We start from the raw sequence: 23,703 nt of genomic DNA on the forward strand, positions 1-23,703 counted from the left end.
TCCTTTTTAACATAAATCCATTAAGGCTTTGCGTTTATATTCTTGTGTGCATCATCAATAAGATGTATGCTGAATGTGTCCTCCAATATTACCGTCTTTAATAACACATTTACCTTGTTAACCATGTTCTATATAGGCCTAATATTATAAAGAATAGATGCAATTTCGGATCTTGAGATTTTGTATATCACATAGCATGGCCTAGTGAGGCGAAGTGCGTTTCTTAATTTTTCAGAATCGGACATGTTCAAAAGAGCCGGTTCTCAGTTCAACGAGTTGTTGACTCGAAAGGTGAAAGGATTCAGTAAATTTCATGAACGACTCATTCAGTCCGTTTCGTCAGCGAGACGCAGTATTGTGAACAATGTGAAAAAATCCGATAAAAAAAAAACAAAAAAAACGGGTTGTTTTTTCACGAATAGGACATCACAACATGCAAAGCCCCCTGGTGTCCGAGCGGTTTATTGAATAGAACGCATCGAGCGGCTCCGTTTGAGCTTCACGGCTCAATCGAGATTATTTACCCTCTAATTTCCGATTTTTAAAGTAACAATATGCTTTTTTGACCGAAGGTGACAAATCCAGCTAAGAAAAGGTGACGTTTTATTTAAAATGACACTCTGACTCATGTAACGTTAATGATTTAAAACGGAGTTTACCCGTTTGTTTTGGTCAGCTAGCAATCTGACATTAGCAAGCACAGTGTGTATTAACAAGGAAGTGAATACAAGTGTAGCCTACTGCAGTCATGATACGATGCAAAGCTAACAGTTTTACGAAGCCTTTGAACCGATGTAATGATGTATGTTAAATGCATGAAGGTGCCTTATAATGTTTCAGTTTATGTATGAAGTTATGAAAATGCTCAGCATTAAGGTAACCTGTTTCTTTTAACGCTATAGTTTTGTTTAGTACCATCAAAGACAAGCCCGCTGAAATCCTCCTTTTTCTGACCTTATTAGAAATGGCTTGGTTCCACCAGGCTTTACAAGGCTCAGGCCAGCCAGATGCATCCATGATGCCTCCTACAGTGGAAGATCTGTCCCATACACAGGTCTCTAAGCACACCATTACACAGTTAGGGATGTCTGATGGACAAGGTTGGTCAACCCATCCTCCAGTCTCCATCACAAACTTTCCCCCAGCCTCAGGAGGCATCGTCCCCCAACGTCTGGAAGCTCTGTCCTGCACGTCCCTCAACATGGGCTCCAGAGAAAACTCTGTGCCGCTGACTTTCGTGACGCTTCAGGAGCAACGATGTGTACTTGGTTGGTATTTTGGATGGAACGCTGTCCAGAAGCAACGATTTCTGGAAGACCTGATCTCAAAAGCAGTGCCTGGAAAGGTGTCTAGTTTATTAGACCAGCTCAACACACTACAGGTGTTTTATTTTTTTCCATCCATCCATATCAAAAGATGCTTTGTATACAGATCTGTATGTTAACATGGGTATCCTCTTTGTCTCTTCATTTCAGGTGAATGATCGCCCACCCAACATTTTTGAATGCCAGATAAGACTGTGGACTCAGTGGTTTGATTCATGGAGTGAAGAGGAGAGAAATGCCTTTTTAAACAGCTTAGAGGAAAAGGACCCAACCTTTGTTGCATACTTCTATAGCCGGGTTGCTGGAACAGCAGGCAGAGATTGAGGTCTTCATAGGTTTTTTATTTGTTTGTCTTTTTCACTCTTCAAAATGTAACTGAAATCAAGTCTCCTATGGACCATTATACTGTTAAATGGGTTTTTGAAAAGCTGAGCTTGGTATGCATGTGACCATAGTTCAAGCACTATGTTTACTCTTAAAAAGTTCATGTTTGGAATCAAAAACCTGTTGTTGTTTTGTCCCCTAAAATAAAAAAATAATGTTTTTCATTTATGTTTCCTCTGTGTGGATTTGCTGCTTCAGACATTCAAGTTCATTCAAAAATGAACATTTTGTCATTGCTTACTCACTGTTATGCTGTTCGAATCCTGTATGCATTTATTTCTTCTATGGAACACATAAGATATTCTGAAGAATGTAGGTAACCAAACAGTTTTGATTTGACTTCCATTGTATCGACGACAAAAGAAAGACATTTTGCTAAATATCTTCTTTTATTAGGAAAGATACAGGTTTGGATCGATATGAAAGTGATAAAATGATGACAGATTGTGCATGACTTTATCCTTTTAAATGTTAAAAGACACCAACATATAGGATAAAGATTGTTTTTTAAATGAAATTGTTTTATTAAAATGAAAGATGCAAGACATTCAAGAATGCAGTTGAGACTAGTAACAATGAAATCTCAAAGCAGAGGGCATTTTCTTTGCATACATAAACTGACTCCTAATATATGGAGATCATTGCTTGAGCCAATCTATGGATTGAACTTGCTTTAAGATCAAGGGAGGGTCAAGATGATTAGAATCACTGCAGGTCTCAATATATGGGTAAATTTTACCCTGCAGCTCATTGCCAGTGAACTTATAGATTTCATATTTCTTTTCTGCATCATAAAAAGTTACCTCTTTATTTTTAAAATCCACCTGGACCCCAATTACAGAAGGTGTTCCACGAACGTTTATTTGAATTTGATTGTCTTCAATGGCAACAAGTGTTCCATCTCTTTTCTTCAGAATAACCCAATGGCCAGCCGAAGGGCCATATGTCAGAACACCTTTTCTCTGAGCGGACGATTTGGCCGCTCCCACAAGAAAACAATTTCTTCCAAACACGCCAATTTCCCAGTAATGTTTTCCAGAATTATATCCGTCTTTTGCCAGAGCTGCAATAGCTGTGTCGTAGCGCTCAGGGGTGTTAGGTACAGGCTGAGCCAATAAAGAGGTGCGTGCCTCTTTCTCATCCTGCGACAAGATGAGTCTGCGGTGGGCAGTTTTTGCGTCAAACCTCGGCCATTCTGGCATGGGCACACAGGCAGACAATTTTCAGTTTAATTACATTTTTACAGACTAACTAATTGATATACAACTGTATATTACAACAACCAGACTGAAATCACAAACTTACCTTTCTTTGGAAGTTCTTTTTTTTCTTCTATAATTTCTGGAAAAAATGAGTTTTAAAAGAAACAAAAAGCATACTGTTAATTCTGATCATAAATAATGCTAATAGTCCTTTTTTTTTTTTGCTCAGTGAATAAAAAAGAAATATCTCACTCTTAAGTTCATCCAATTTCTGTTTAGTCTCATCCAGTTGTTGTCTAAGTTTCTCATTCTCACTGACCACACCTGGAAATATTGTAAAAATATTCAAACCTGTCAGATTTCATTCTACAGAAACATGCAAAATCAAAGTTTTTTGGTCCTTGACCATTGCATTGTTTATTGACTGCACCAAAAGATAGTGTCTCTCCACTCACCGTTGAATTTATCTTTCTCTTGTTTTAACTCCTTTTGAAGTTTATCAACTTCTTTGTCCTTATCCTGGAGTTTCTGGTCCTTCTTAGCAAGGTCTTGTTTTTGTGCTTCCAGTGTCTTTTTTAAATCTGATAAAAGGGATGAAAAATACTTATTAGGCTAAGAAAACAGTCTGAGGTTTGAATACAATATAATAGACCAAATTATAAAATCCAAATCAATGTAATGCAATATAAAAGTGTAAAAAATAATGGACGTGAACTTTATAATGACTTGGAGTGTTTTGACAGTATTGTAATACCAGAGATTTCTTCCTGTGATTTATTTTGCAAAATGTTTTTCTCTTCTATGATTTTTCTTAGCTCCCTTTCATGTTCCTTCTGCTTGCGAACTAAGACAAAAGAAAGAAAGAAAAATTCAATTACTATAACGCATTCATTTTGTACATATTGGAACACCTCTGTCATTCATTATTTTATTCTTACTTAAGTCTTGATTTGCAGCATTTATCTCCTTAAGTTTGGCTTCAGTTTTAGCAAGTTGCTGGTCCTTTGTTTTAAGCTCTGTCACTAGTTCTGGACAACAACAAACAAACAAAAAAAAGAGTAATGATGCATCAAGTGTGCAATTTTCCCCAGTTTATGAACCATATATTCAAAAACCCTTTGAATCTTTTCTCACTGACCTTTGTTTTTCTTCTTCACTTTTTCAAGCTCGTTCTCCATATTGTCACGTAGCTCTTTCAATAAAGCAATGGTATCATCCTTCTCCTTCAGGTACAGGTCCTGTTTAGCAAGCGCATTTTCCAGTCTTTGCAATTTCTCATTTAAACCTGCAGAGCATAAAAATGCAGTTAGGAAAATTTAAAACAAGAAATGGTCAAATAGATTCTACCTTCATATAAAATGATGCTGCAAATTGCACACAATTTGTTGAATTTGAGGTTAAATATTTAAAATCACGTGAATACTTTAATGTCTCCAGTGGAAATGAGTATTATAGAGAGAAGCCTTTGCATACTTCACTTTATACACGGACTAGACGGACTTTCTCACATGCTGCTAGGAATCATTTTATGTCATTTTTATTGGAACGTCTTTCAGCATGTCAGCTTTAAAATATCCAGTAAAGGTAGAATTAAGTGTGCAGTTTTCTGATTGGAACCACTGGCCCAAGAAAACATGGGTCATGTATATTTTCATTCGCTGTACAGAAAACAATTTCTTTCCAGAGTGACCATTGCTTCCCCCAAAGCAATATATTTATCAAGACCAACACATCTAATCACTTTAGAATACAAACATATATTGTATGGTATTGGAAAAGTTAACTTGATAATGAATGTAACCACATGTTTTTGCCGTTTTGATAGTGTGGTCATACCGGTGATTTCTTCTTTTGCTTTCTGTAGTGCATTATTTTTCTCCTCTGTGATTTTCACTATGTCATCATTCAGACTGTTCAGCTTTTTGACTAAAACAAAAGACACAAAACTGAAATTCTTGGAATGACTAGTCATACATAGGTGACAATACAATATGGAATCAAACATAAATAATATTTTTTCTTACCCAAATCAGCATTTTCAGCATTTGTCTCCCGAAGTTTATCTTCAGTGTTTGCCAGCTGCTGATCCTTTGTTTTAATTTGTTTCTCTAGCGCTGAGGAAAAAAAAAATTTAACGATAATATTTAATAACACAAATCTGTGTTTATTAAGCATCATCATTATTTTCATGTTTAATAAAATTGAAATTTCCCTCAGTTTTTAAGTTATTTGTGATTGTATCCCAACAGGATGCATTCCCTCTAATGAAAATCTGTTCTTTAGGAGTCTCAACATTATTATACATTATACAACTTAATAGCATCAAGGGTAAAACGTACCTGCAATCTTATCGTTTGATTCTTGTTGTAGTTTTTTCAATTTTTGTTGGCTTTCCTCAACCGCTTTCTCTAGTTGTTGTATCCTGTCCTCTGCAAAGCAACATGTTTTTATTAACAATATACTGGGTTAAAATGCAAAGTACATCTATGGTAGGAAGTTAGGAACTAACACAACTTACTCAGCTGAGTTGACTGACCACAGTTAGCCTTCAAAAGCAAAATCTCTTTTTCATTGTCCTCTATTTGCTTCTTTAGACCTGACCAACAACATAAAAAAGAAAGTTTTAAAATTAATAATCCGCACTCTTCAGATCATTTAATGGCAATACATGCATTTAAGATTGGCTTACCATTGATTTCTCTTTTGTATTTCTCTTGCATTTTTCCTTGTGCTCGTTTTAGTCTGAACATTGATTCCTTTATAGAAATGATCTTCAAGGCTGTATGAATGTATAAGACAAAACGTTTACATTTATGCATTTGGCAGATGCTTTTATCCAGAGCCACTTACATTGCATTCAAGGTATATTTGATCAGTTCATGCATTCCCTAAAAAAAACAATCGAACCCATGATCTTGGCATTGCAAGCACCATGCTCCACTCTTTGAGCTACAATGCTATTATTAAACAGATTAAGATAATACCCACAGGTTTTTACTCTATTGCAATTTAAAAGGAAATTAGATTAAACTCACTCAGTTCAAGCCCCTTCTCTCCAGAGTTTTGCAACTCAGTCAGCAAACCATTTAATTTAGCTTCCAGCTCTAAATGAAGAGAAGAAAATCACTAATTGTGAGCTAATGAATGAGATGTTTTTAAAGGGAAGAAATGGATTTGTTTCAACTCACGCCCAATCTTTTCTGAATTCTCTACAGTTGGATTTTCTTGCAGCTTCCATATCTCAGTTAGTAACTGAAGTACATCCAGAGCTGTAACAAACCATTGTGTAAGTATGGTCTCTCTTTAGATAAAGAAGGCCCAAAATTCAGAAAAATTGGGTTTGACTCACTTTTGGCTGATATGGATCCCCCAGCTTTCAATTGCTGCTTTGCCTCCTTCAATTCTTTTTTCTTTTCTTCCAGTTCTTCCCTCACTCCTGAAAAGCAGATAAACATAGATGGAGCGAATGGAACAAAAACACATCAAATCTTGGTATTTTCCCATTACTTATTTTTCTTTTAAATTCACATAAAGTGACAAATCAAATTAATTGATTCATGAGTTTTTGGTATTCTGAAGGTAAAGTTCTTGGAAAGGTGCAGTGAAAATAGTCTGTTAGGTCTGTGCGTGATTTGTTTACATCAATGATGCTCATTCATGTGAATAATTATGGAAAGTCTTACACCTGCATTGCTGATGCAAATAGTATGAAATGTACACTACAAGTCAAAAGTTTGGGGTCAGTAAGTAAAAAATTTTTTTTTGAAATCAACACATTCGTAGATTTATTGAGCAAGGACACATTAAACTGATCAAAGGTGACAGTAAAGAATTATACATTGTTATGAATAAATGCTGTTATTTGAATGTTCTTTACATCAAATAATCCTCAAAAAACGATCACGGCTTTCACAAAAACATTAAGCAGCACAAACATGGGACTGAAGACACTACAGGAATAAATTACGTTTTAAAATATATTAAAATAGAAAACAGTTCTTTTAAATTGTACTGTTTTTACTGTAATTTTTTTTTTTTTATCAAATAAATGCAGCCTTGGTGCAGAAGAGACTTCTTTTTACATATGTCTACAAGTATTGCAGTTTGTGAGATCAGAGTCAACATCCTTCATTACCTAATCCTTGTGCAGCTTTCTTATCCAGATACTCCACTTCATCAATTAGATTTTTAATGATAAAAACTGAAGAAAAAAAAAACCATTAGAGAGAGAGAGAATTATGTGACAAAATAAGAGTGAAGTAGACTTCCATAAGGTTTAACAATACGAGTTTTTTTTTTTTATTAGAATGTTTTGTGATGAATTTTGTCATTCATTTAATTATAAATTAGGGCTTCACTCACCCTTCTGAAGAAGTACACCGTTCAATTTAGAAATTGTATCGTTATATTCAGCCTTCATTTCTGTAACACACAGCCACCAAGTATCCTGTTTATACAACTCTCCAAAAGTTCTGAAAGGACAATCTCTTTACAGCAGACATACCTTTATATTTCTCCTGGAGTTCAGAGCAATAATCGGTGTCCACACAATTTTCTTTCAGCTCTAGAGAGAGACAGAATCGGTAAGAAGGGGAATTGTTCTTTAGACAATGACTTTAAATACCATATATTGTTGAAGATTTTATTGCTGAAGGTTTTACTTTCATTATCGGCACGAATTTTGGCATTTTCTTCCTCCTCCTTCATCAGTTTCCTTTCAAGTTCTAAAAGAACAACATTAAGTTGTGTTCTTGAATTAATGGAAAGGCCCATTTTTTACATGCTTTACTGTTAAATAAGTGAGGGAGATTGTATCTGATGGATACATGGATTGAATAAAACTCACCAGCTATTCTAGCATTTACTTGCGATTCTTTTTCTTGCACTTGCTGTTTCAAGGTTCTCACTTCGTCTATGAGATTGTTGATCTTTGTAACTAGGGGGACAGAACGTTATAAAGCAATTATCTTGTTCTGACAGGACATTGGAAGACAGATCAACAAATGCATGTTTTATCTTCCAACCCTGATCAATATTGCAAACCGACATCATTTTCTGATTGGCTGAATCTCTTCAGTGCTTGTCCACTTACTTTGTTGTGATAGTGTGGCATTCTTCTCTTTCAGAGATTTATTTGCATCATCCAATGCCTCGTTACTCTCTTTTAGTTTTCCTTCAAGATCTGTGACAGATTGAGTAATACGTTTTAATCAAAGAAAGAATAATAATGAAAATCAATTCATGGATCGTTGTTGAAATAATGTGACAGAAATGAAATACAGTAGTCAACATTTAAAGTGGATCAAAACAGTTAATCAAAGTTGTCCTAAGACAAGAACGTGTATTGTTAAAAATTCATGTTGATGAAAGGTTTTTGATCCACTTCAAATGTTGACTACTGTACAAATATGGGTGACACTGAAACCTTTAATCCTCTGCTTTGCAGTCTGTTCAACTGTGTCCTTTTCCATTTTCAGCATCGAAACTTCTTTCTTCAGAAAAGCAATGTCTTTCTCTGCAAATCAAGCATTTTAATGGCCGCTATAAATTTCCATTTAGTTACTGTTTCAACTGTCAAAATGAAAAGTTTCACTCACGTAACTGACTGATGTCACCGGTCGCAGCAGCCAGCTCTTTGTTTTTTTCCTTTAGCATACGCTCCACGTCATCCAGTGCTTTTTGGAGATCTGTCAGAAGTCAGTGTAAGTATAGCAATAATCCAACCTGAGCAGTTTCTGCTCATGTAAATAGAATATTAAAGGGGTCATGAAATAGATTTTTTTTTAAATTATTACTAAGTTCCTTGTAAAATTTTTTTTTTTTTGCACAAAAAAAAACTAACAAACAATATATATGCGGAAAACAATTATTTTTAACCCTCATTCAGACTCTCTGTCTGAAATGATCCATTTTTAAGGGGCGGCTCCTTTAAGACTTGTCAGTAAACAGCCACTGTTATGATTGGCTAAAGTCATTGCAATTGGAAATGATCGATGCCCACTCCCTATTGCACGTGAGTAAGTGTTTTGAAAACATTATCCATATAAAACCGTCATTTACAGACAAAGCATTATGTAGTAATAATAAAAATTAAAAATAAAAACACAGGTGGGAAAAGAGTTAATGGTACAAAAGCCTCTTATATATCAAAAGATAAAGGCAAATTTGATTTGTCATGATCCCTTTAAGAAATATCCACACTTTTAAAAGTTCTTTAAAGTAACAGTGCCAACCAATTTTCTTCATCTCAGCCTGTGTAGTCACTGTTTTCAGCATTTCCCTTATCCAGGTTACATCAGACTGGAGAGCCATGATTTTCAGCACTGAGGCAAACATAAAAAAATATATATATATATTGATTGTTCTGCCAAAAATATATGAACAAATTATTTTATTATTTTATTTTAATTATTAACAAATTATCCCAAAGGCCCACTCACACCACGAATGATCACACCTATAAAGATAGCATCCACAACAAACTCATGATAATGTTTTGTTTAATATAAGTACGCGCTGCCGTTATGTTGTCTGCTGCTTTAAATGCTTGAGCTCTTTAAAGCAGAATGGATTCTAATTGGTCAATGTTTTTATTGTTCATCAGTTGGAAAAAAAAGTGAAAGTGATTGAACAATATAATGTGCCGTTATCCTTTTAATTGTGGTGTGGACTCAGCTATTGTTTTAAGTCTTTATCATTATAGTAATCATCCTTGGTGTGAACTTGCCTTAAAGGATAATTCCGGTATTTAACACCTTGAGTCTATATTGTAGTTTGTTTTGGATGAACAAGAGTGGTGGACAACATTTTTTTGACAATGGTTCCTCTCTCGAGTTTATGACTATAATAGAATTGGCCATGGACCCATTTAACATTGGAGTCAATGGGCATGTCCGAAAATGTCATTAAAACAGCCAATAATGTTAGTTTACAAAACTGTTAAACTCACCGAGTGGTTAGTGGTGTTCGTTGATGATTATAAATATATCGTCGCAATATATGATTCCAATCCGTTTATTTTGCTATAGTGGAACTATTTTTTCAGACACTTCACAACCGTGTAACTTCCGCTCAATGTTTGAATCTGAAGCGTTAGCACACTCCCGACCACTTGATGGCGATAACCGATGTTTATGTCTCGCGGGACACTCACGGTCACAGTCGAGTTCAACTTCATATTGCACTGGTCAGCTGTCACGTCTTTCAATATTTTCAAGGTTTTGTTTGTTTATTTCGCTTACTCTCCCGGAGCACAGTTGCTCTGCTCGCTAGCCTTATGAGAAACGGAAGCGAGCAAAAAGACTACATCGACCAAATGTAAACAGCCCCCTTTCCGTTTCCGGTAGCGCATTTATATTAACGAGCACTCAGTCCTTCAACAGAATTCAATGGGATTTTACTAAATGACGAATAAAACACGACAGAAACTGTATTTCGCAACACTTTTTGTTTCTGGAACATCAACTAACATCACTAATCACTCGGTGAGTTGCACAGTTTAGAAAACTAATGTTAAAGGTTGTTTTAATGACATTTTCGGACATGCCCATTGACTCCAATGTTAAATGGGTCCATGGCCAATTCTTTTATAGTCAAAAACTCGAGAGAGGAACCATTGTCAAAAAAATTTTGTCCACCACTCTTGTTCATCCAAAACAAACTACAATATAGACTCAAGGTGTTAAATACCGGAATTATCCTTTAAGGTTTCAGAAAGTGTGATTATTTAACTATGGCCTGGTTTCACAGACGAGGCTTAGATTAAGCCAGAATTATGCCTATGGTTCAATTAGGACATTTTAGTAGCTTTTATAAAAGTGTCGTAGAAAAAACATAACTGGTGTGCATCTTGAGACAAAACAATGGCACGGAAAGATTTTAAGATATGTCAGTGCAAGTTGCTTTCAGTTAAAACAGCTCAAACATGCATTTTAGTCTGGGACTATAGGCTTAAGCTTTGTTTGTGAAACTGGCCAAATATGAGTATAAACATAACTTAAAATTACACAAGCCTTAGGTCCAAACAAGAACCATAATTCTCCACTCACTTGGCTTTACAGACATTTTATCGTCTAATTCTGTAATCAATTTCAAAAGATCCTTCTGCAGATCTGAAACCGCAGAATAGAACACGAGTTGAAATTTTACTGTTCATTTTTCCCATTAGTATATAATTACTGCATATGTACTGTATACGCTCACTGCTGATTTGATTTAAGTTATCTGGATCATTGTTCTGTAGCTTCCAGATTTCCTCCATCTGCATTATCACCTTAAGAACTGACAAGCAGAGGCAATCAATAGACAAAACTTTATGGCAGATATTAATGCAAAGAGAACCAGTCTCACTTTTCTCAGAGCTAGAAGATCCTTCACTTTTCTGAAGTTCCTCTTTTTTCGCCTTAAGTTCTTTGAGTTTTTCATCCCGTATCCGCTTCAAATCTATTGTAAATGTACAAAAATACAACAAATATTATTTTATTACACACTAAAATACTAAAAATAGTACAACTAGCTTTAGAATGATTCTTTAATGCGGATTGCTTTTCAAATTGACAGAATCACAAGTACAAAAAAAGTTCAGAGAGACATACCATCATTAGATGAAGATGCTTTAATTTGTTTCGTTAATTGGTCTATTTCAAAGCTCAGCAAAATAACCTGGATGGCTGTGGAAATTAAATGTTGCCATGTATATTAAATTAAATATTAATTTCAATTGAAAATAATGGGGGTAACAATATATATATATATATATATATATATATATATATATATATATATATATATATATATATATATATATATATATATATATATATATATTGTATTTCATGTGTCTCTAAATGTTCACTCAACTTGCCTGTCTTTGAGGTTGAATCTGTTATTTTATTTACTTGAGCACCAAGTTCAGCTTCTGCATCTGGAAAAGACGATTCATACATAGATAAATAATAGTCACAAGTGAGATGGACTTTATGTTTTTAACTGAATCTGCATTTCAAATGTATTTTGTTGCTTTCATGTCAACACTGGGAGGAAAGGAGAGTAAAATGTCTTACTCAGGTACATATTCATCAGGTCTTCGCATTGTTCTGTCTGGTCAATCAGCTTTCTGCGTAAACCTGGGTGTAGAAAAGATTACAGATCACTCAACAATCTATGTTTGATTTTGGAATGAAGGATCCAATATACAATGAATATCGTTGGCTCCTATGATACATTTGTAACATTGGACAAAGGCATCTGCTAAATGAAGAAATGTACATTTAAATTAATGTACGATAAACATTTATAGATAAAGTTGTTTTCATCAGCGGGATATAAATGATTGATTTAAAAGCATCCCTAGTTGGCAAGTAATTGGAAGATGATATATAAATCTTACGCTTGTTGTCAGAATCCAGATAAAGTGCCCTGTCCTGTTCCTTTTCAAGCTCTTTCTGGAGATCTGAGAAGGCATAACCCAAAATCACACACAAACATAACAATTCTTTTAAAGCTGCATTTTAAAGCCTGTCAATCCATCAATCCATCAATCAAAATAATATATATATATATATATTATATATATATATATATATATATATATTTATTTATTTTAAATAATAATAATTAAATACCATTCAGATCTCACCATCTATCTTAAATTCATCTGCTTTCTTTTGTCCCTGTGCAGTGATAAGCGCCTCCATAAATTCAAACTGAAGTGTAAGAATTCTAGAAACTAAAAATAACACAAAAAAAGTATAATATTACTGATGATGCAACAGTAAAACGATACCCTCATGTCACAATTTGATACATATCACAATACCGAACTCACGATACAATATTATTGTGATACTCCAAGATATATATTAAAAGGTTAACAAATGTACTGGTAATTAAAATGCTAAATTTGGTATTATATTGGGGGTGGAAATGAATAGGCTTGAACTTGGTGCTGGACTGGTTACCCCAGGACAATGGTGACACCAGAATAAAAATATTCAAATATTTATCAGAATTATTTTAGACGAATATGCTTGCACTCAGTCACTGACTAGATATATTTGAAATAATGTATAGGCCACTTTTTACTGGTAACATAGACATTTGGCATTATCAGAACCAACACAGTAATTTTTATTTTGGGTGAACTATACACAATACAGTTTGTCACTACTATTCATGATACATATTGTTGCACTTTTTGTATTGAGATACATTGAGACACAATATATTGTTACACCCCTAAAACTAGAATTCACGAAATAGAATAATTCATGGCAAATGAGAATCAGGTGTTAAAATGAAATAAACTTACTTAACTCCTCTTTCCCCTTCAATTTGGCAATTTGATCAACTACTTCAGTTCTTTTCCCATCAAATTCATTTGTCTGTCCTACAAGATACAAATCATTGGCAGGATGAAGTATTGATTCACATATCTAAATTTAAAATAATACATTAATCAATACTAGTTTGATTCCAGTACCAATAAGCTGAGCAAATGTTTGTTTAAGTGCTGATAATTCAGCATTCAGGTCCAATATTTCTTTCTCCAGTGTTGCAATGAGTTTATCTGTGAATCCATAACAGAAAATGTGAAGGAAATGCTGCAGATCTCACAAGTTATGTCACATAACATGGATTATAGATGCTATACATTTATTGTGGAGCTACAAAAAAAGAAAACAAACACTGAATAATAACATACCTATTTTTTTTATGTTTTCTCTCCTCACTTCTCGCTCCTCTTTCAAATCTGATAGGAGACCACTTTTGTGCTCCAATTTGCTTATAATTACTGGCAAACAAATAAATGAGAAGAAATGATTGTTTGTGAACATAAAATTATCCATTCGGATCATTTCACAACTGCAACTTCACAATTCCTAGCCATCAAAGAATGAACACTCACCATCCATCTGCACTTGCATCTTATATTTACCAGAGAGACGCGTCTTTAGTTCTATTGCTTCTATTTGCAATGTAACAATTTGCAGTACTAAAAAACAAAACAAACTGTATTGAGTCATCTATTGAGGAAAAGACTCAAACTGCAATGCCACGGTTTCAAAATCTTTCAGAAATTTATCCACAATCACTGATAAAAGTATTTCTGATCAAAATTAAACTCATCCTCATTAAACTCACCTTGGTTTGCAATGCCACCTTGTTCCCCTGGTTGTTTGAGCTTGTCTTCCAGGTATTTCTTTAATTCTGTGGATTAGATACATAAGAATGTGCAAATCTAACTGTAAAGTAACATTCATTCATATTTTCATCATACACACCATTAAGAGGGGTTGCTGTTGCCTTATCACTTTTCAATGTCTCTGAGCTTATCTGCTTAACTAAAGGAAAAAAACAAAAACAATTAATTCTAGTCCTGCTGGTTAGGAATTGCTCCATGCACAGGTGTGTATCTGTACCTGCAAGCTTGAAAATTTCAACACTTTCTGAAAATTCTTTCTTCATCTCTGACAAGTCTCTATCTGCTTCCTTTCGACGCTTCTCCAGTCCTGTTGATTTTTAAAATACCTGCATGACTATACACAGGAAATGTGCAGGTTTTCAGGTTAATAATAAAATATTGTAATATTGTTGGAACACACTTTCAATCCTTGCGCCATCTTTCTCAGTGTTCGTTATCGCATCCATCTCCTGTAGGTCGATGACTTTCTGGAGAATGTTTAAGACTGGGTGGAAAACAAGGGTAATAAGTGTCAATATATTGTCTTTTCATAATATGTTACAAAACAAGGAGATTTATTTCATTATTTAAAGCAGCTTTGTTCATGTATTATTTCCCACATACCATCCTTGGCTGGACCCTTGGTGGAACTGACTTGCTTAAAAAGATCATCCAGTTGCCTTTTAAGACCTGAAAAAATATATCCACCAATATGAATATTGTGATGAATATGAGTGCAAGATGGAACTGCACGGTTGATACTTTTAAGTTTGAGTAGATGAAGATGGTTGACTCACCATCAATATTATCCTTCGCTACTTTGTAAGAATCCCCACATTTCATCTTCATCTCGTCAAGATCTTTCTGAAGGCCTAAATAAAGATGATACGACTGACACTTTATAGTCATGTTGTACAATGTTTTACTGGGATGGAAACTCCAAGCTATGGTAGAACTGGCTCCAAATCTCCAAATCGATTTAATATCTGAATAAAATGATTTTGAATAAAATATAATTCACATACCTGAACAGTCCTTAGTACAGAAAGATAATGAAAAAGGTATTAATTTTTTTTTAACAACGTACATTTATAAGTGCATATAAAATTAATATACAAAAAACAAAGATTAAAACAGCCTCACCTCTATGGCTCTTCTTTCTCTTGTGAAATCCCTGCGTGCCTAAAATGTGTGGAAAATAACTTTAGACTAAAATAAGTGACCTTGTTCCGTTTTTACACTGTGAAAGACATTACAATAAATAAATATACAATTTACCAATGATATAATTCTCAAGCTGCATTTTTGTGTTAGAGACTTCTCATTTACACTACCAGTTAAACTCCTTATATTACTGAATTCACACTGAACTGACTTAAGCTGAATAACGACACTATTGTCTTAGAGCAAATTTTTATATTTGTCTCATATTTGATGAAATATTTTATTTTATGAAATATGTCTCATATTCTTTTCCTGTTTATTACTGTGAAACCACTTTGAAGCAATCTATATTATATAAAGGGTTATATAAATTAAAGTGACTTGACTTGGCATAAAAGTTTGGGTTCAGTAATTTTTGTAGAAATAAATGAATACTTTAATGAATATTTCTATTTATCAAAGAGTGTATCACAGTACCCATATAAATATTAAGCAGCACAATGTGCAAAATATTGATAATAAGAAGAAATGTTTCTTGAGCACCAAATCAGCATATTAGAATGATTTCTGAAGAATCGTGTGACACTGAAGCGATGCAGAAAAAATCAGTTTTGCCATCACATTAAATTGTTATAATATTTCACATTATTACTGTTTTTTAATCAAATAAATGCAGCCTTTGTGAGCACAAGAGATTTCTTTCAAAAATATTAAAAAATTTGAACGACCCCAAACATTATGTGATTGTACTGATTCATACTTCAGTATACTTGTAAACTGAAGTCATATGACAATACAATAAGTCATATCTGAAAAAAGCATGTCTGTTTAACCAGTTGCACTTGAAACCTACCACAAGTGAAGTGTCTTTTTCATCACTCCCAGATGAGGCTGCATTCACAGGACCTAAATCACAATCACAATATCAATGCACTCTGTCTTACAATTATTTATTTCTCTTGTAGAAAGGAGACCGACAGAACAATGGAAGAAATGCTTACCACATTTAGCCTGCGTCAGCACAGACACAAAGAAAGAACAAATCAGGAGATGATCTATCCACCCCATTGCTGTGTGTGAAAGTATTCTCACAGTGAGCTTGTGTGCTTTATATATGAAAAACACACTGGTCCGTTATTGCCCAATTCTCATTTTTACTGGGTTATTTGACCTCTCATGGCGGAAGAAAGCACCGGTAGACTGACTTAGCTAATGTAGTTCTGACTAACTCCTTATATGACCAAAGACATATGGCCAAATGACACAAATGTATCTTGCCATTTGTCATCTGCACTGTCACAACATCTTACATGTCTTGATCACGTACATGCAGTTTTATTCTGCTGTATTAAATAATTTAGCTGGCTTTAAAGAGATTGTTCATCCAAAAATGAAAAATCTGTCATCATTTACTCACCGTCAAGTTGTTCCAAAGGAAGAAAAGAAATTCCCAAACATAGAAACATTCTTTCTTGTGTTCAAGAAAGAAATTCATACAGGTTTGGAACAACTTGAGGGTGAGTAAATGATGACAGAATGTTCATTTTTGGGTGAACTATCCCTTTAATATATGGATATGGTTTTGTCAAAATTGTGATGTCATCATTGGATTTGTGTTTATAGAGTTGTTTAAAGATTTCTTGAATAAGCCACAAAATTTGAGCATCAAAAATATGCTGCCAAAAACACATTTTCAGTATTCTGTATCAGAGCTATTTGTATCAGAATAAATGTCATATCACTGTGGTAACACTGACAGTGACCTTCATTGCAAAAAAAAAAAAAAAAAAAATCATATTGCACAAGAGGAAGATATGTGTATAAGGCACACCCAGCACTGAGCTTGGTGATAACAAGAGTGGTTTTGAGTGTGGCAAATGTCAATGACATGGTACTTTTATTTGTAATGCAAATTCATCAGCAGTTATAAAAAATAAAAAAAACAGAACCTTGCTTCATAGTGAACAATAATTTTGAAATATGTAATAATTTTAAGATAAAATACTACTCAAAATGTTAAATATAACTTCCATTGTTTGGCATCATGCACTCACAGTTTGGAATTATTAGGGCTGCAATAAAAAAAACTAATTCTAGTCACCTATGGTCTGTGTATTGTGATAGAAATATTTTATGTAATGGGTATTTTCAACATTAAATGTACAGAGAAATGCAGACTACAGATGCTCAGGTCAAAGACCATATATACTTGCCCAAAAAGTGCTCAACACAGTTGAACTAACTTAGATCATTACAAACCAATTACCAATTACAAGCAAACCATTGGTAACACACTACGCCAAAATGCTGCAGCACCCGCAAGGTACCCCTGCTCAAGAAGGCACATGTTCAACTCAAGCCCATCTGAAGTTTGCCAATGCACATCTAATGATGTGGTCAGATTAGACCAAAATTGAACAACTCAACTCGCCGTGTTCAAGAACACCATCCCTGCAGTCAAGCACGGAGGAGGAAACATTATGCTCTGGGCGACTTCACTTTATTGAGGGGCCGATGGACGGGGCCATGTCCCGCAAAATCTTGGACGAGAACCTCCTTCCTTCAGCCAGAACACTGAAGATGGGTCGTGGATGGGTCTTCCAGCATGACAATGACCCAAAACATCCCAACAAAGGAGTGGCTCAAGAAGAAGCATATTAAGGTCTTAAAGTGGCCTAGCCAGTCTCCAGACCTTAATCCTATATAAAATCTGTCGATGGAGTTGAAACTTTGAGTTGCCAAGCGACAGCCAAGAAACCTTAAGGATTTTGAGAGTATCTGTAAAGAGGAGTGGACTAAAATCCCTCCTGAGATGTGCGAACCTGGTGAGCAACTACAAGAAGCGTCTTGCCTCTGTGCTTGCCAACAAAGGTTTCTTCACCAAGTACGAAGGCATGTTTTGCTTGGTGATCAAATACTTATTTCACTTACTGAAATGCAAATCAATTGGTTGATATTCTGTCTCTATGGTGACTGCAGAGTGGCATCGAATTAGATTTAGAGCAAAGGTTATCTGGAAATAACAAATGGCAAATTGCACAATATGTAATTGGGGCCAAGATCCTTGGGTGCCCCACAATCATAAATCCAAGCTCTGTTGGGGAAATGAGGTGACTGCATAAAGCAATTCAGTGAATACCACTATTTAGTAGTGATTTTGTTGTAGGACCATGGTTTAATTATGTAAAAAAAAGTGGTGGCCTTGTAGTCAATGTGAGTGCTCAGAAATATTGCGCTGTTGTGATCATGGAAAACCTAAGATTTAGCTGTTCCCATCCAGGTCCCCAATGCATCTGAATATGCTTCCTTACACCTAAAAAAGTAGTATGTCCAAATACCGGTACATATTGTTTGAAAAATAGTAGAAGAGGAGTACACGGATGACTACAACTTCCAATTTTATTGGTCACGAAGTAGAAGTTCTTCATCAAAAGAACCCTGTGATTTCTGATGCAGCTCATCACTCTTTGTTTCTCAATTAAAACGGAAAAAATACCTGAAAAAAAAATACCAATGTGTAATGCCTACAGGGAAAGTGAATGGCTTGAATGATTTGTATAAACATTGCAGATTCCATTGCAGGAACCATTTTTGGTACCCCAGTGAACAGTTTTTACAAAAGCAATGTTTTTCTCAGTGTGAAGTACATAAGTTTTTTACACTATAAAAATATTTTGTGGAATGGAACCCAACCTTGACACTTTTTAAGAGTGTAGTTGGCAGATCACAGGAACATAACCTTCCCATGCTGTAACCAAAAATTTTTGAACAAAGTATTGGATTTGATCTCTGCTATGTGATTAGGTAAATCTCCTGCTCCTGCTAAAGTTGAACAAAAGCTGAACAAATGGAAAAGAACTGCATTATTGTAAGCCTACATGTGTTTATGGGTTGGGTGATTTCATATGGTTTAAATAGGCTTGTAAAAGATACATTTGCAAAATGCAGTGGCTTTATATTAGACGTATTACGGGAATGGGAGGATAGCCGTAAACAGGACTGTCTTATCTGCACGTTATATGTGTAGCAGTTCATTTCACCACACTTTGCCTGTTGTTGGAGATTTCAAGTCCAAGCCAGAGTTACTGAACGACAAATACCGTTCATCGGGAGTTTAAACGCAGCGTTGAACAGGTACGTGTCTCGTTTACATAAATACGTAGCCTATGTAAAGGAAGGTCGCAATATGTTTTTCATAATGCCACAACAAGACATACAATTATATCCATCGCATTAAACACATAGCCTTCGAGACAAGTCGAGGACGTGTCACGAGAGTGAAACGAGAAATTAAAATGTAGGCTACCTTTCCATCTGCACGACCCTTTGATAAATAATTGTTAATTTGTGATGATGCACTGTTGCATAACTTTCATTCCGGGCCAATTATTTGTCGTTGTGAAGAAGGTTGCAACTTGCAATGGATATATGTAACCACAGGGTGACGGGCTTGTATTTCTTTCCGCTTCCCTGTTCCTGCTGACTAGTGACTCATTTTCGCGAATCGGTTCTTTGGGAACAGTTCGTTACCAATGATTCGGCCGTTCACAACGCCATCATGTAATTACGTCATCGCGTGTCTCTGACGGAACCGGAACGGCTTGGCACATTACTAACACATGATAGGCCTAATGCTGTTGTTTTTTTATTAGGTAATAATCAATAAGCATGTTTATTGTAATTTCACATAGTTGAGTTTGTGATCATCAGCCATGATACAGCTCATTGGACTTAACGTATTTGGAACCTAAATAATTGGTATTACATTTAAATGGTTTGTTCACCCAAAAATCATCCCATAATTACTCACCATCAAGCCGTCCTAAGTGTTTCTTTCTTCTTTCAGCCAAACACAATCAGAATTATATAAAAAAATATCCTGGTCAAGTTCCAGCAGAAGAGTGACCTCTGACCCAATGTATGACATAGGATGTAGGAGTAGCGTAAGCTTAGGTGAGAGTAGACGCCTCTCGCGGTTCAAACAAATAGGGCTGAGCAACAAACTCAAGCTCCTCTTAATATCGAAATCCTCTGACATTTTTATTAGTACAATCTTATTTGTTAATGTTACGGGTGTTTTGTTTTGCTCTATCCTCTGAGCTTTCGCGTTTGTCAATATGTGTGCGTTGGGTAATAGGTCATCCGCCGAAACTAGACAGTGTAAAATCGTAAACATCAACACACAATGACATTCTGTTTATTATAAGCAGGTGCTGCAGTTTTGTCATCTGTTTGTTAAATGCTCAAGCTCTTTAAAGGAGAGGCAGCTCACTGCAGAGCCAATGGGTGGAGCTTGATGTCCAGCTCCCCCTCACTGGATGTAATGGGTGGAGCTTAAAGGGCCAGCCACACCCTAACACTACCCATAACCCTATCCCTAATTAGGTCAAGCTAACTCCATGAAGTCCACAGAGGTGGAGCTGGACTAGGTCAAGCTCCGCACCCATATCATCCATAGAGGGAGAGCTGGACGTCATTTGGTTCTGCAGTGAGCACCACTTGCTTTATAACAGGATGGATTCTGATTGGCTGTCAATGTTATCGTTCATCAGCTGGTAAAAAAAAAACGTTCTGAAAGTAATTCCAGTAGTTATCGTCCTTGGTGTGAACAGGCCTTTAAACAAATAGTTTATATAGATTGTGTCAAACTATTCAAAGACCTAATAATAATTAAATAAACGCTTTATGAATCAGACATCAATCTGTGTTTATCAGATGGCACTATCAGGATGGATTTGTGTGGTGACTGGTGCTTCCAGAGGAATTGGAAGAGGTATTGCCCTTCAGTTATCTGAGGCTGGCGCTACTGTGTACATCACTGGTCGACAGGAGAAAACTCTAAAGCAGACAGCAGCTGAGGTTTGGAAACTGGCTATTGATTGTAACATTAATAACCCTCTGTGGCATGTGCAACTTGGGGAAGGTGATACTGGTTTCATGCTTCTTTTATTTTCATGATGACAGGTGACCGAGAGAGGTGGCCGGTGTCTCCCTGTGGTCTGTGACTCATCTAAAGAGGATGACATCAAGGAGCTGTTCAAACGTGTCCAGCGTGAGCAAAATGGCAGGCTTGACATGTTGGTGAATAATGCTTACGCTGGTGTACAGGTCAGTTACAGCTAACAATGGAACAATTATTTTGATTTTGTAAACTTGATTTATTTTTACTTTTGATTGTTTCATAAAATAACTTTTTTTGTTATTGTTGTGTTTCTGTCTGTGTGTTAGGTTATTTTCGACAACATGAACAAAAAGTTCTGGGAGGTGGATCCAGAAATGTGGGACACCATCAACAACACTGGACTCAGGTACAGTACAGATCTGGAGGTGACTCCAAATAACATAATGAAATATAATGCATGAACCGATGTTAAAGAAAACATTTTATACCCGATATACTTAAAGCAAAATCAAAGAATGAACTGGTCTGACTCTGGAGCCATTTTGAACAAAATCAGGCCAAAACGGTGCTCGCTTTGAGTTCATTTCAGGGGTTTTTGAACAAGCTTGGCAAAGCAAACTTCCTGGAAAACCTTAATCGGAATGTTAATTTACAGTATACGTATACCGAGGCTTGCTTATTTTTACTGCAAAGCGAAGAAGGAAAAAAAAACTTTGTTGTGAGTATATTGGGGCATTTAGTACCGGACCACATCCAAATTTGACCCTTAAAGCAATACTGCACAATGAATTGAATCATATTGAAAAGTCACGAAATGACTTTTTCATAACAATTAATTTGCTTAGTCCTTTCAAAGCCGTATCAGAGATCATGGTCACTGTGTTTTTACAGGGGTCACTATTTCTGCTCAGTGTATGCTGCAAGGATGATGGTGGCTCAGGGCAAGGGCTTGATTGTGTTCATATCATCCATGGGTGGCATGCGCTATCTCTTTAATGTACCCTATGGGGTCGGCAAGGCTGCAGTAAGTCAGTGCACACAACATTACAGATTCTATATTTGCAGTCCTTTTCAGCATATCATATTTGAAAGCCAGATTATTTCAGTTGCACAGAAACAGAATGCATTCTGTTACATTCCATTTTTTGTTTGAAGACTATTCCTTCATTATTCTCAGAGCATTTATACTCCACCTTTCTTTCTGTTCTTTTCTTTAGTGTGACAGAATGGCAGCAGACATGGCAGTAGAGCTGAAGAAGAAAGGTGTGGTTTCTGTAAGCCTCTGGCCAGGGGCAGTTCAGACTGAGTTAGTTAATCAGTATATATCTCAGGAGGCACCTCCAGGTTTGGATCCCAAAGTAAGCCATATTCATTTTTATCCCAGATATTAATCAGCATTGGTTTTAAAGTTTATATAAAATGGGTATGATTATGATATTACAAACATATCTTGATAAATATTTGTTTACAATCTGTTTCTCAGTTCAAGGACGTTTTTAGTAAGGGTGAGACGACGGAGTTCAGTGGACGATGCATAGTTGAGCTGGCCAAAGGTTGGATAAAAAAAAAAAAATACATTTATTGAGCGGTTAAAGTTAACATGGTTATGAATTACCAAGAAAGGCAAATTGATGCAAAATGTATTACTTAGAGGCTCTTGTTCATGTTACTTTCTGCTTCTTGGTGACAAACAGATACAAGTCTGATGTCCATGACTGGGCAGGTGTTGATGACCTGTGACCTGGCTCGGCGCTATGGACTCACGGATGTTGATGGTACGGTGATAGATATTTATGCTGGAGTGATGGTGCTTCCAGTGATGAACAAAGATACATAGATGTACTGTAGATGTTCCAAAATCCTACACAGGGTTTATGATGTTTATTTTCCAGGCCGCAGTGTCGTGGACTACACCTCTCTGAAGTTCGTCTTTTCCCAAGTACCCTATGTGTCCTGGCTCTCCGTATTCACTCCTTCATTCATCAGAGTGCCTCGTTCCATGCTGAGTCTTGGCAGTGGAAAATTTTAACATGTCACTGTGCAGAAACAGAGCTCGTTTTTTGGTAGAGCACTGATTCAAATAGCAGCAGCTGATTGCACAATTCATCGGCACATTATTTTTGTCACAACTTATTGTTTTCTAAAACAATAAAAAATATTCCCTTTTAAATATACTGGTTTTAACTTGAAAGAGAATAATTAATTGTAATAAATGAATGTATACTAACCAAACATTTTATTTCAATAAATACAGACATTTTACTAGTCTTTTGTGTTGTATTTTTGAGAGATCGATATATAGCTCTTGAATACTTGATTGGTCAACAACAGCACTCAGCCACACTAGGGTAACACTTAATAACTGTCCACTTATCTGGGAAATCTTACACAGTTGTGCTCATATTATGCCTCTCCGTTCTCTACAAGTATGCTAAATAATGTTAATCAAATCAATATTTCATGTAATTCAGCCGTGTAATAAGTTCAATTAGTTTTCCTGGACACTTGGCTGAATCCAATTCAAAATTGCTTCACCTCAAATCA

The 23,703-nt window shown here is 35.6% G+C and overlaps 3 protein-coding genes across 4 annotated transcripts; 2 read left to right on the forward strand and 1 right to left on the reverse strand.

Annotated features, from left to right (window-relative positions):
* Positions 1 to 273: 273 nt before the first annotated feature.
* Positions 274 to 1,875, forward strand: cUnh14orf119 (chromosome Un C14orf119 homolog). Of its 2 annotated transcripts, XM_079613945.1 has the most exons (3): positions 274 to 595; positions 963 to 1,381; positions 1,476 to 1,875. In XM_079613945.1, exons 2-3 carry the CDS (start codon positions 965 to 967, stop codon positions 1,647 to 1,649), a joined length of 591 nt encoding a protein of 196 aa, XP_079470071.1. In that variant the 5' UTR covers positions 274 to 595; positions 963 to 964; the 3' UTR covers positions 1,650 to 1,875. The 2 variants fall into 2 exon arrangements, with proteins under 2 accessions (XP_079470071.1, XP_079470072.1); XM_079613946.1 differs by having other exon boundaries at positions 282 to 1,381.
* A 207-nt stretch (positions 1,876 to 2,082) lies between these two features.
* Positions 2,083 to 15,124, reverse strand: LOC306999357 (uncharacterized protein). Its single transcript, XM_079613941.1, has 43 exons — positions 15,119 to 15,124; positions 14,891 to 14,965; positions 14,718 to 14,783; positions 14,515 to 14,598; positions 14,332 to 14,421; positions 14,194 to 14,253; positions 14,054 to 14,119; positions 13,818 to 13,904; positions 13,614 to 13,703; positions 13,392 to 13,478; positions 13,221 to 13,298; positions 12,549 to 12,638; positions 12,300 to 12,362; positions 11,974 to 12,036; positions 11,775 to 11,834; positions 11,506 to 11,580; positions 11,261 to 11,353; positions 11,114 to 11,191; positions 10,960 to 11,022; positions 9,145 to 9,234; positions 8,509 to 8,598; positions 8,337 to 8,426; positions 8,004 to 8,093; positions 7,758 to 7,847; positions 7,573 to 7,635; positions 7,416 to 7,475; positions 7,274 to 7,333; positions 7,047 to 7,112; positions 6,261 to 6,347; positions 6,100 to 6,180; positions 5,947 to 6,015; positions 5,601 to 5,690; positions 5,430 to 5,507; positions 5,251 to 5,340; positions 4,936 to 5,025; positions 4,748 to 4,837; positions 4,050 to 4,196; positions 3,850 to 3,939; positions 3,666 to 3,755; positions 3,367 to 3,492; positions 3,164 to 3,235; positions 3,015 to 3,050; positions 2,083 to 2,904 (listed from the first exon to the last, which is right to left on the reverse strand). Exons 2-43 carry the CDS (start codon positions 14,940 to 14,942, stop codon positions 2,348 to 2,350), a joined length of 3,837 nt encoding a protein of 1,278 aa, XP_079470067.1. The 5' UTR covers positions 14,943 to 14,965; positions 15,119 to 15,124; the 3' UTR covers positions 2,083 to 2,347.
* A 4,093-nt stretch (positions 15,125 to 19,217) lies between these two features.
* Positions 19,218 to 23,426, forward strand: dhrs1 (dehydrogenase/reductase (SDR family) member 1). Its single transcript, XM_079613943.1, has 9 exons — positions 19,218 to 19,391; positions 20,973 to 21,116; positions 21,222 to 21,365; positions 21,486 to 21,565; positions 22,051 to 22,183; positions 22,377 to 22,517; positions 22,643 to 22,712; positions 22,854 to 22,934; positions 23,052 to 23,426. Exons 2-9 carry the CDS (start codon positions 20,973 to 20,975, stop codon positions 23,186 to 23,188), a joined length of 930 nt encoding a protein of 309 aa, XP_079470069.1. The 5' UTR covers positions 19,218 to 19,391; the 3' UTR covers positions 23,189 to 23,426.
* Positions 23,427 to 23,703: the final 277 nt, after the last annotated feature.

Source organism: Phoxinus phoxinus, assembly GCF_949152265.1.
Source record: "Phoxinus phoxinus genome assembly, chromosome: 5".
In the NCBI taxonomy this organism is placed as follows: Eukaryota; Metazoa; Chordata; class Actinopteri; order Cypriniformes; family Leuciscidae; genus Phoxinus; species Phoxinus phoxinus.

Excerpts from the sequence above, each read along its gene's own strand:
- cUnh14orf119 (XM_079613945.1), top strand. The coding sequence starts at position 965 with ATGGCTTGGTTCCACCAGGCTTTACAAGGCTCAGGCCAGCCAGATGCA. Across the intron at positions 1,382-1,475 it reads ACCAGCTCAACACACTACAG|GTGAATGATCGCCCACCCAA; the intron begins GTGTTTTATTTT and ends TCTTCATTTCAG.
- LOC306999357 (XM_079613941.1), bottom strand. The coding sequence starts at position 14,942 with ATGAAGATGAAATGTGGGGATTCTTACAAAGTAGCGAAGGATAATATT. Across the intron at positions 8,094-8,336 it reads TGCAAAGCAGAGGATTAAAG|ATCTTGAAGGAAAACTAAAA; the intron begins GTTTCAGTGTCA and ends AATCTGTCACAG. Across the intron at positions 5,691-5,946 it reads AGAGAAGGGGCTTGAACTGA|CCTTGAAGATCATTTCTATA; the intron begins GTGAGTTTAATC and ends ACATTCATACAG.
- dhrs1 (XM_079613943.1), top strand. The coding sequence starts at position 20,973 with ATGGCACTATCAGGATGGATTTGTGTGGTGACTGGTGCTTCCAGAGGA. Across the intron at positions 22,713-22,853 it reads CATAGTTGAGCTGGCCAAAG|ATACAAGTCTGATGTCCATG; the intron begins GTTGGATAAAAA and ends GGTGACAAACAG. Across the intron at positions 22,935-23,051 it reads TGGACTCACGGATGTTGATG|GCCGCAGTGTCGTGGACTAC; the intron begins GTACGGTGATAG and ends TTTATTTTCCAG.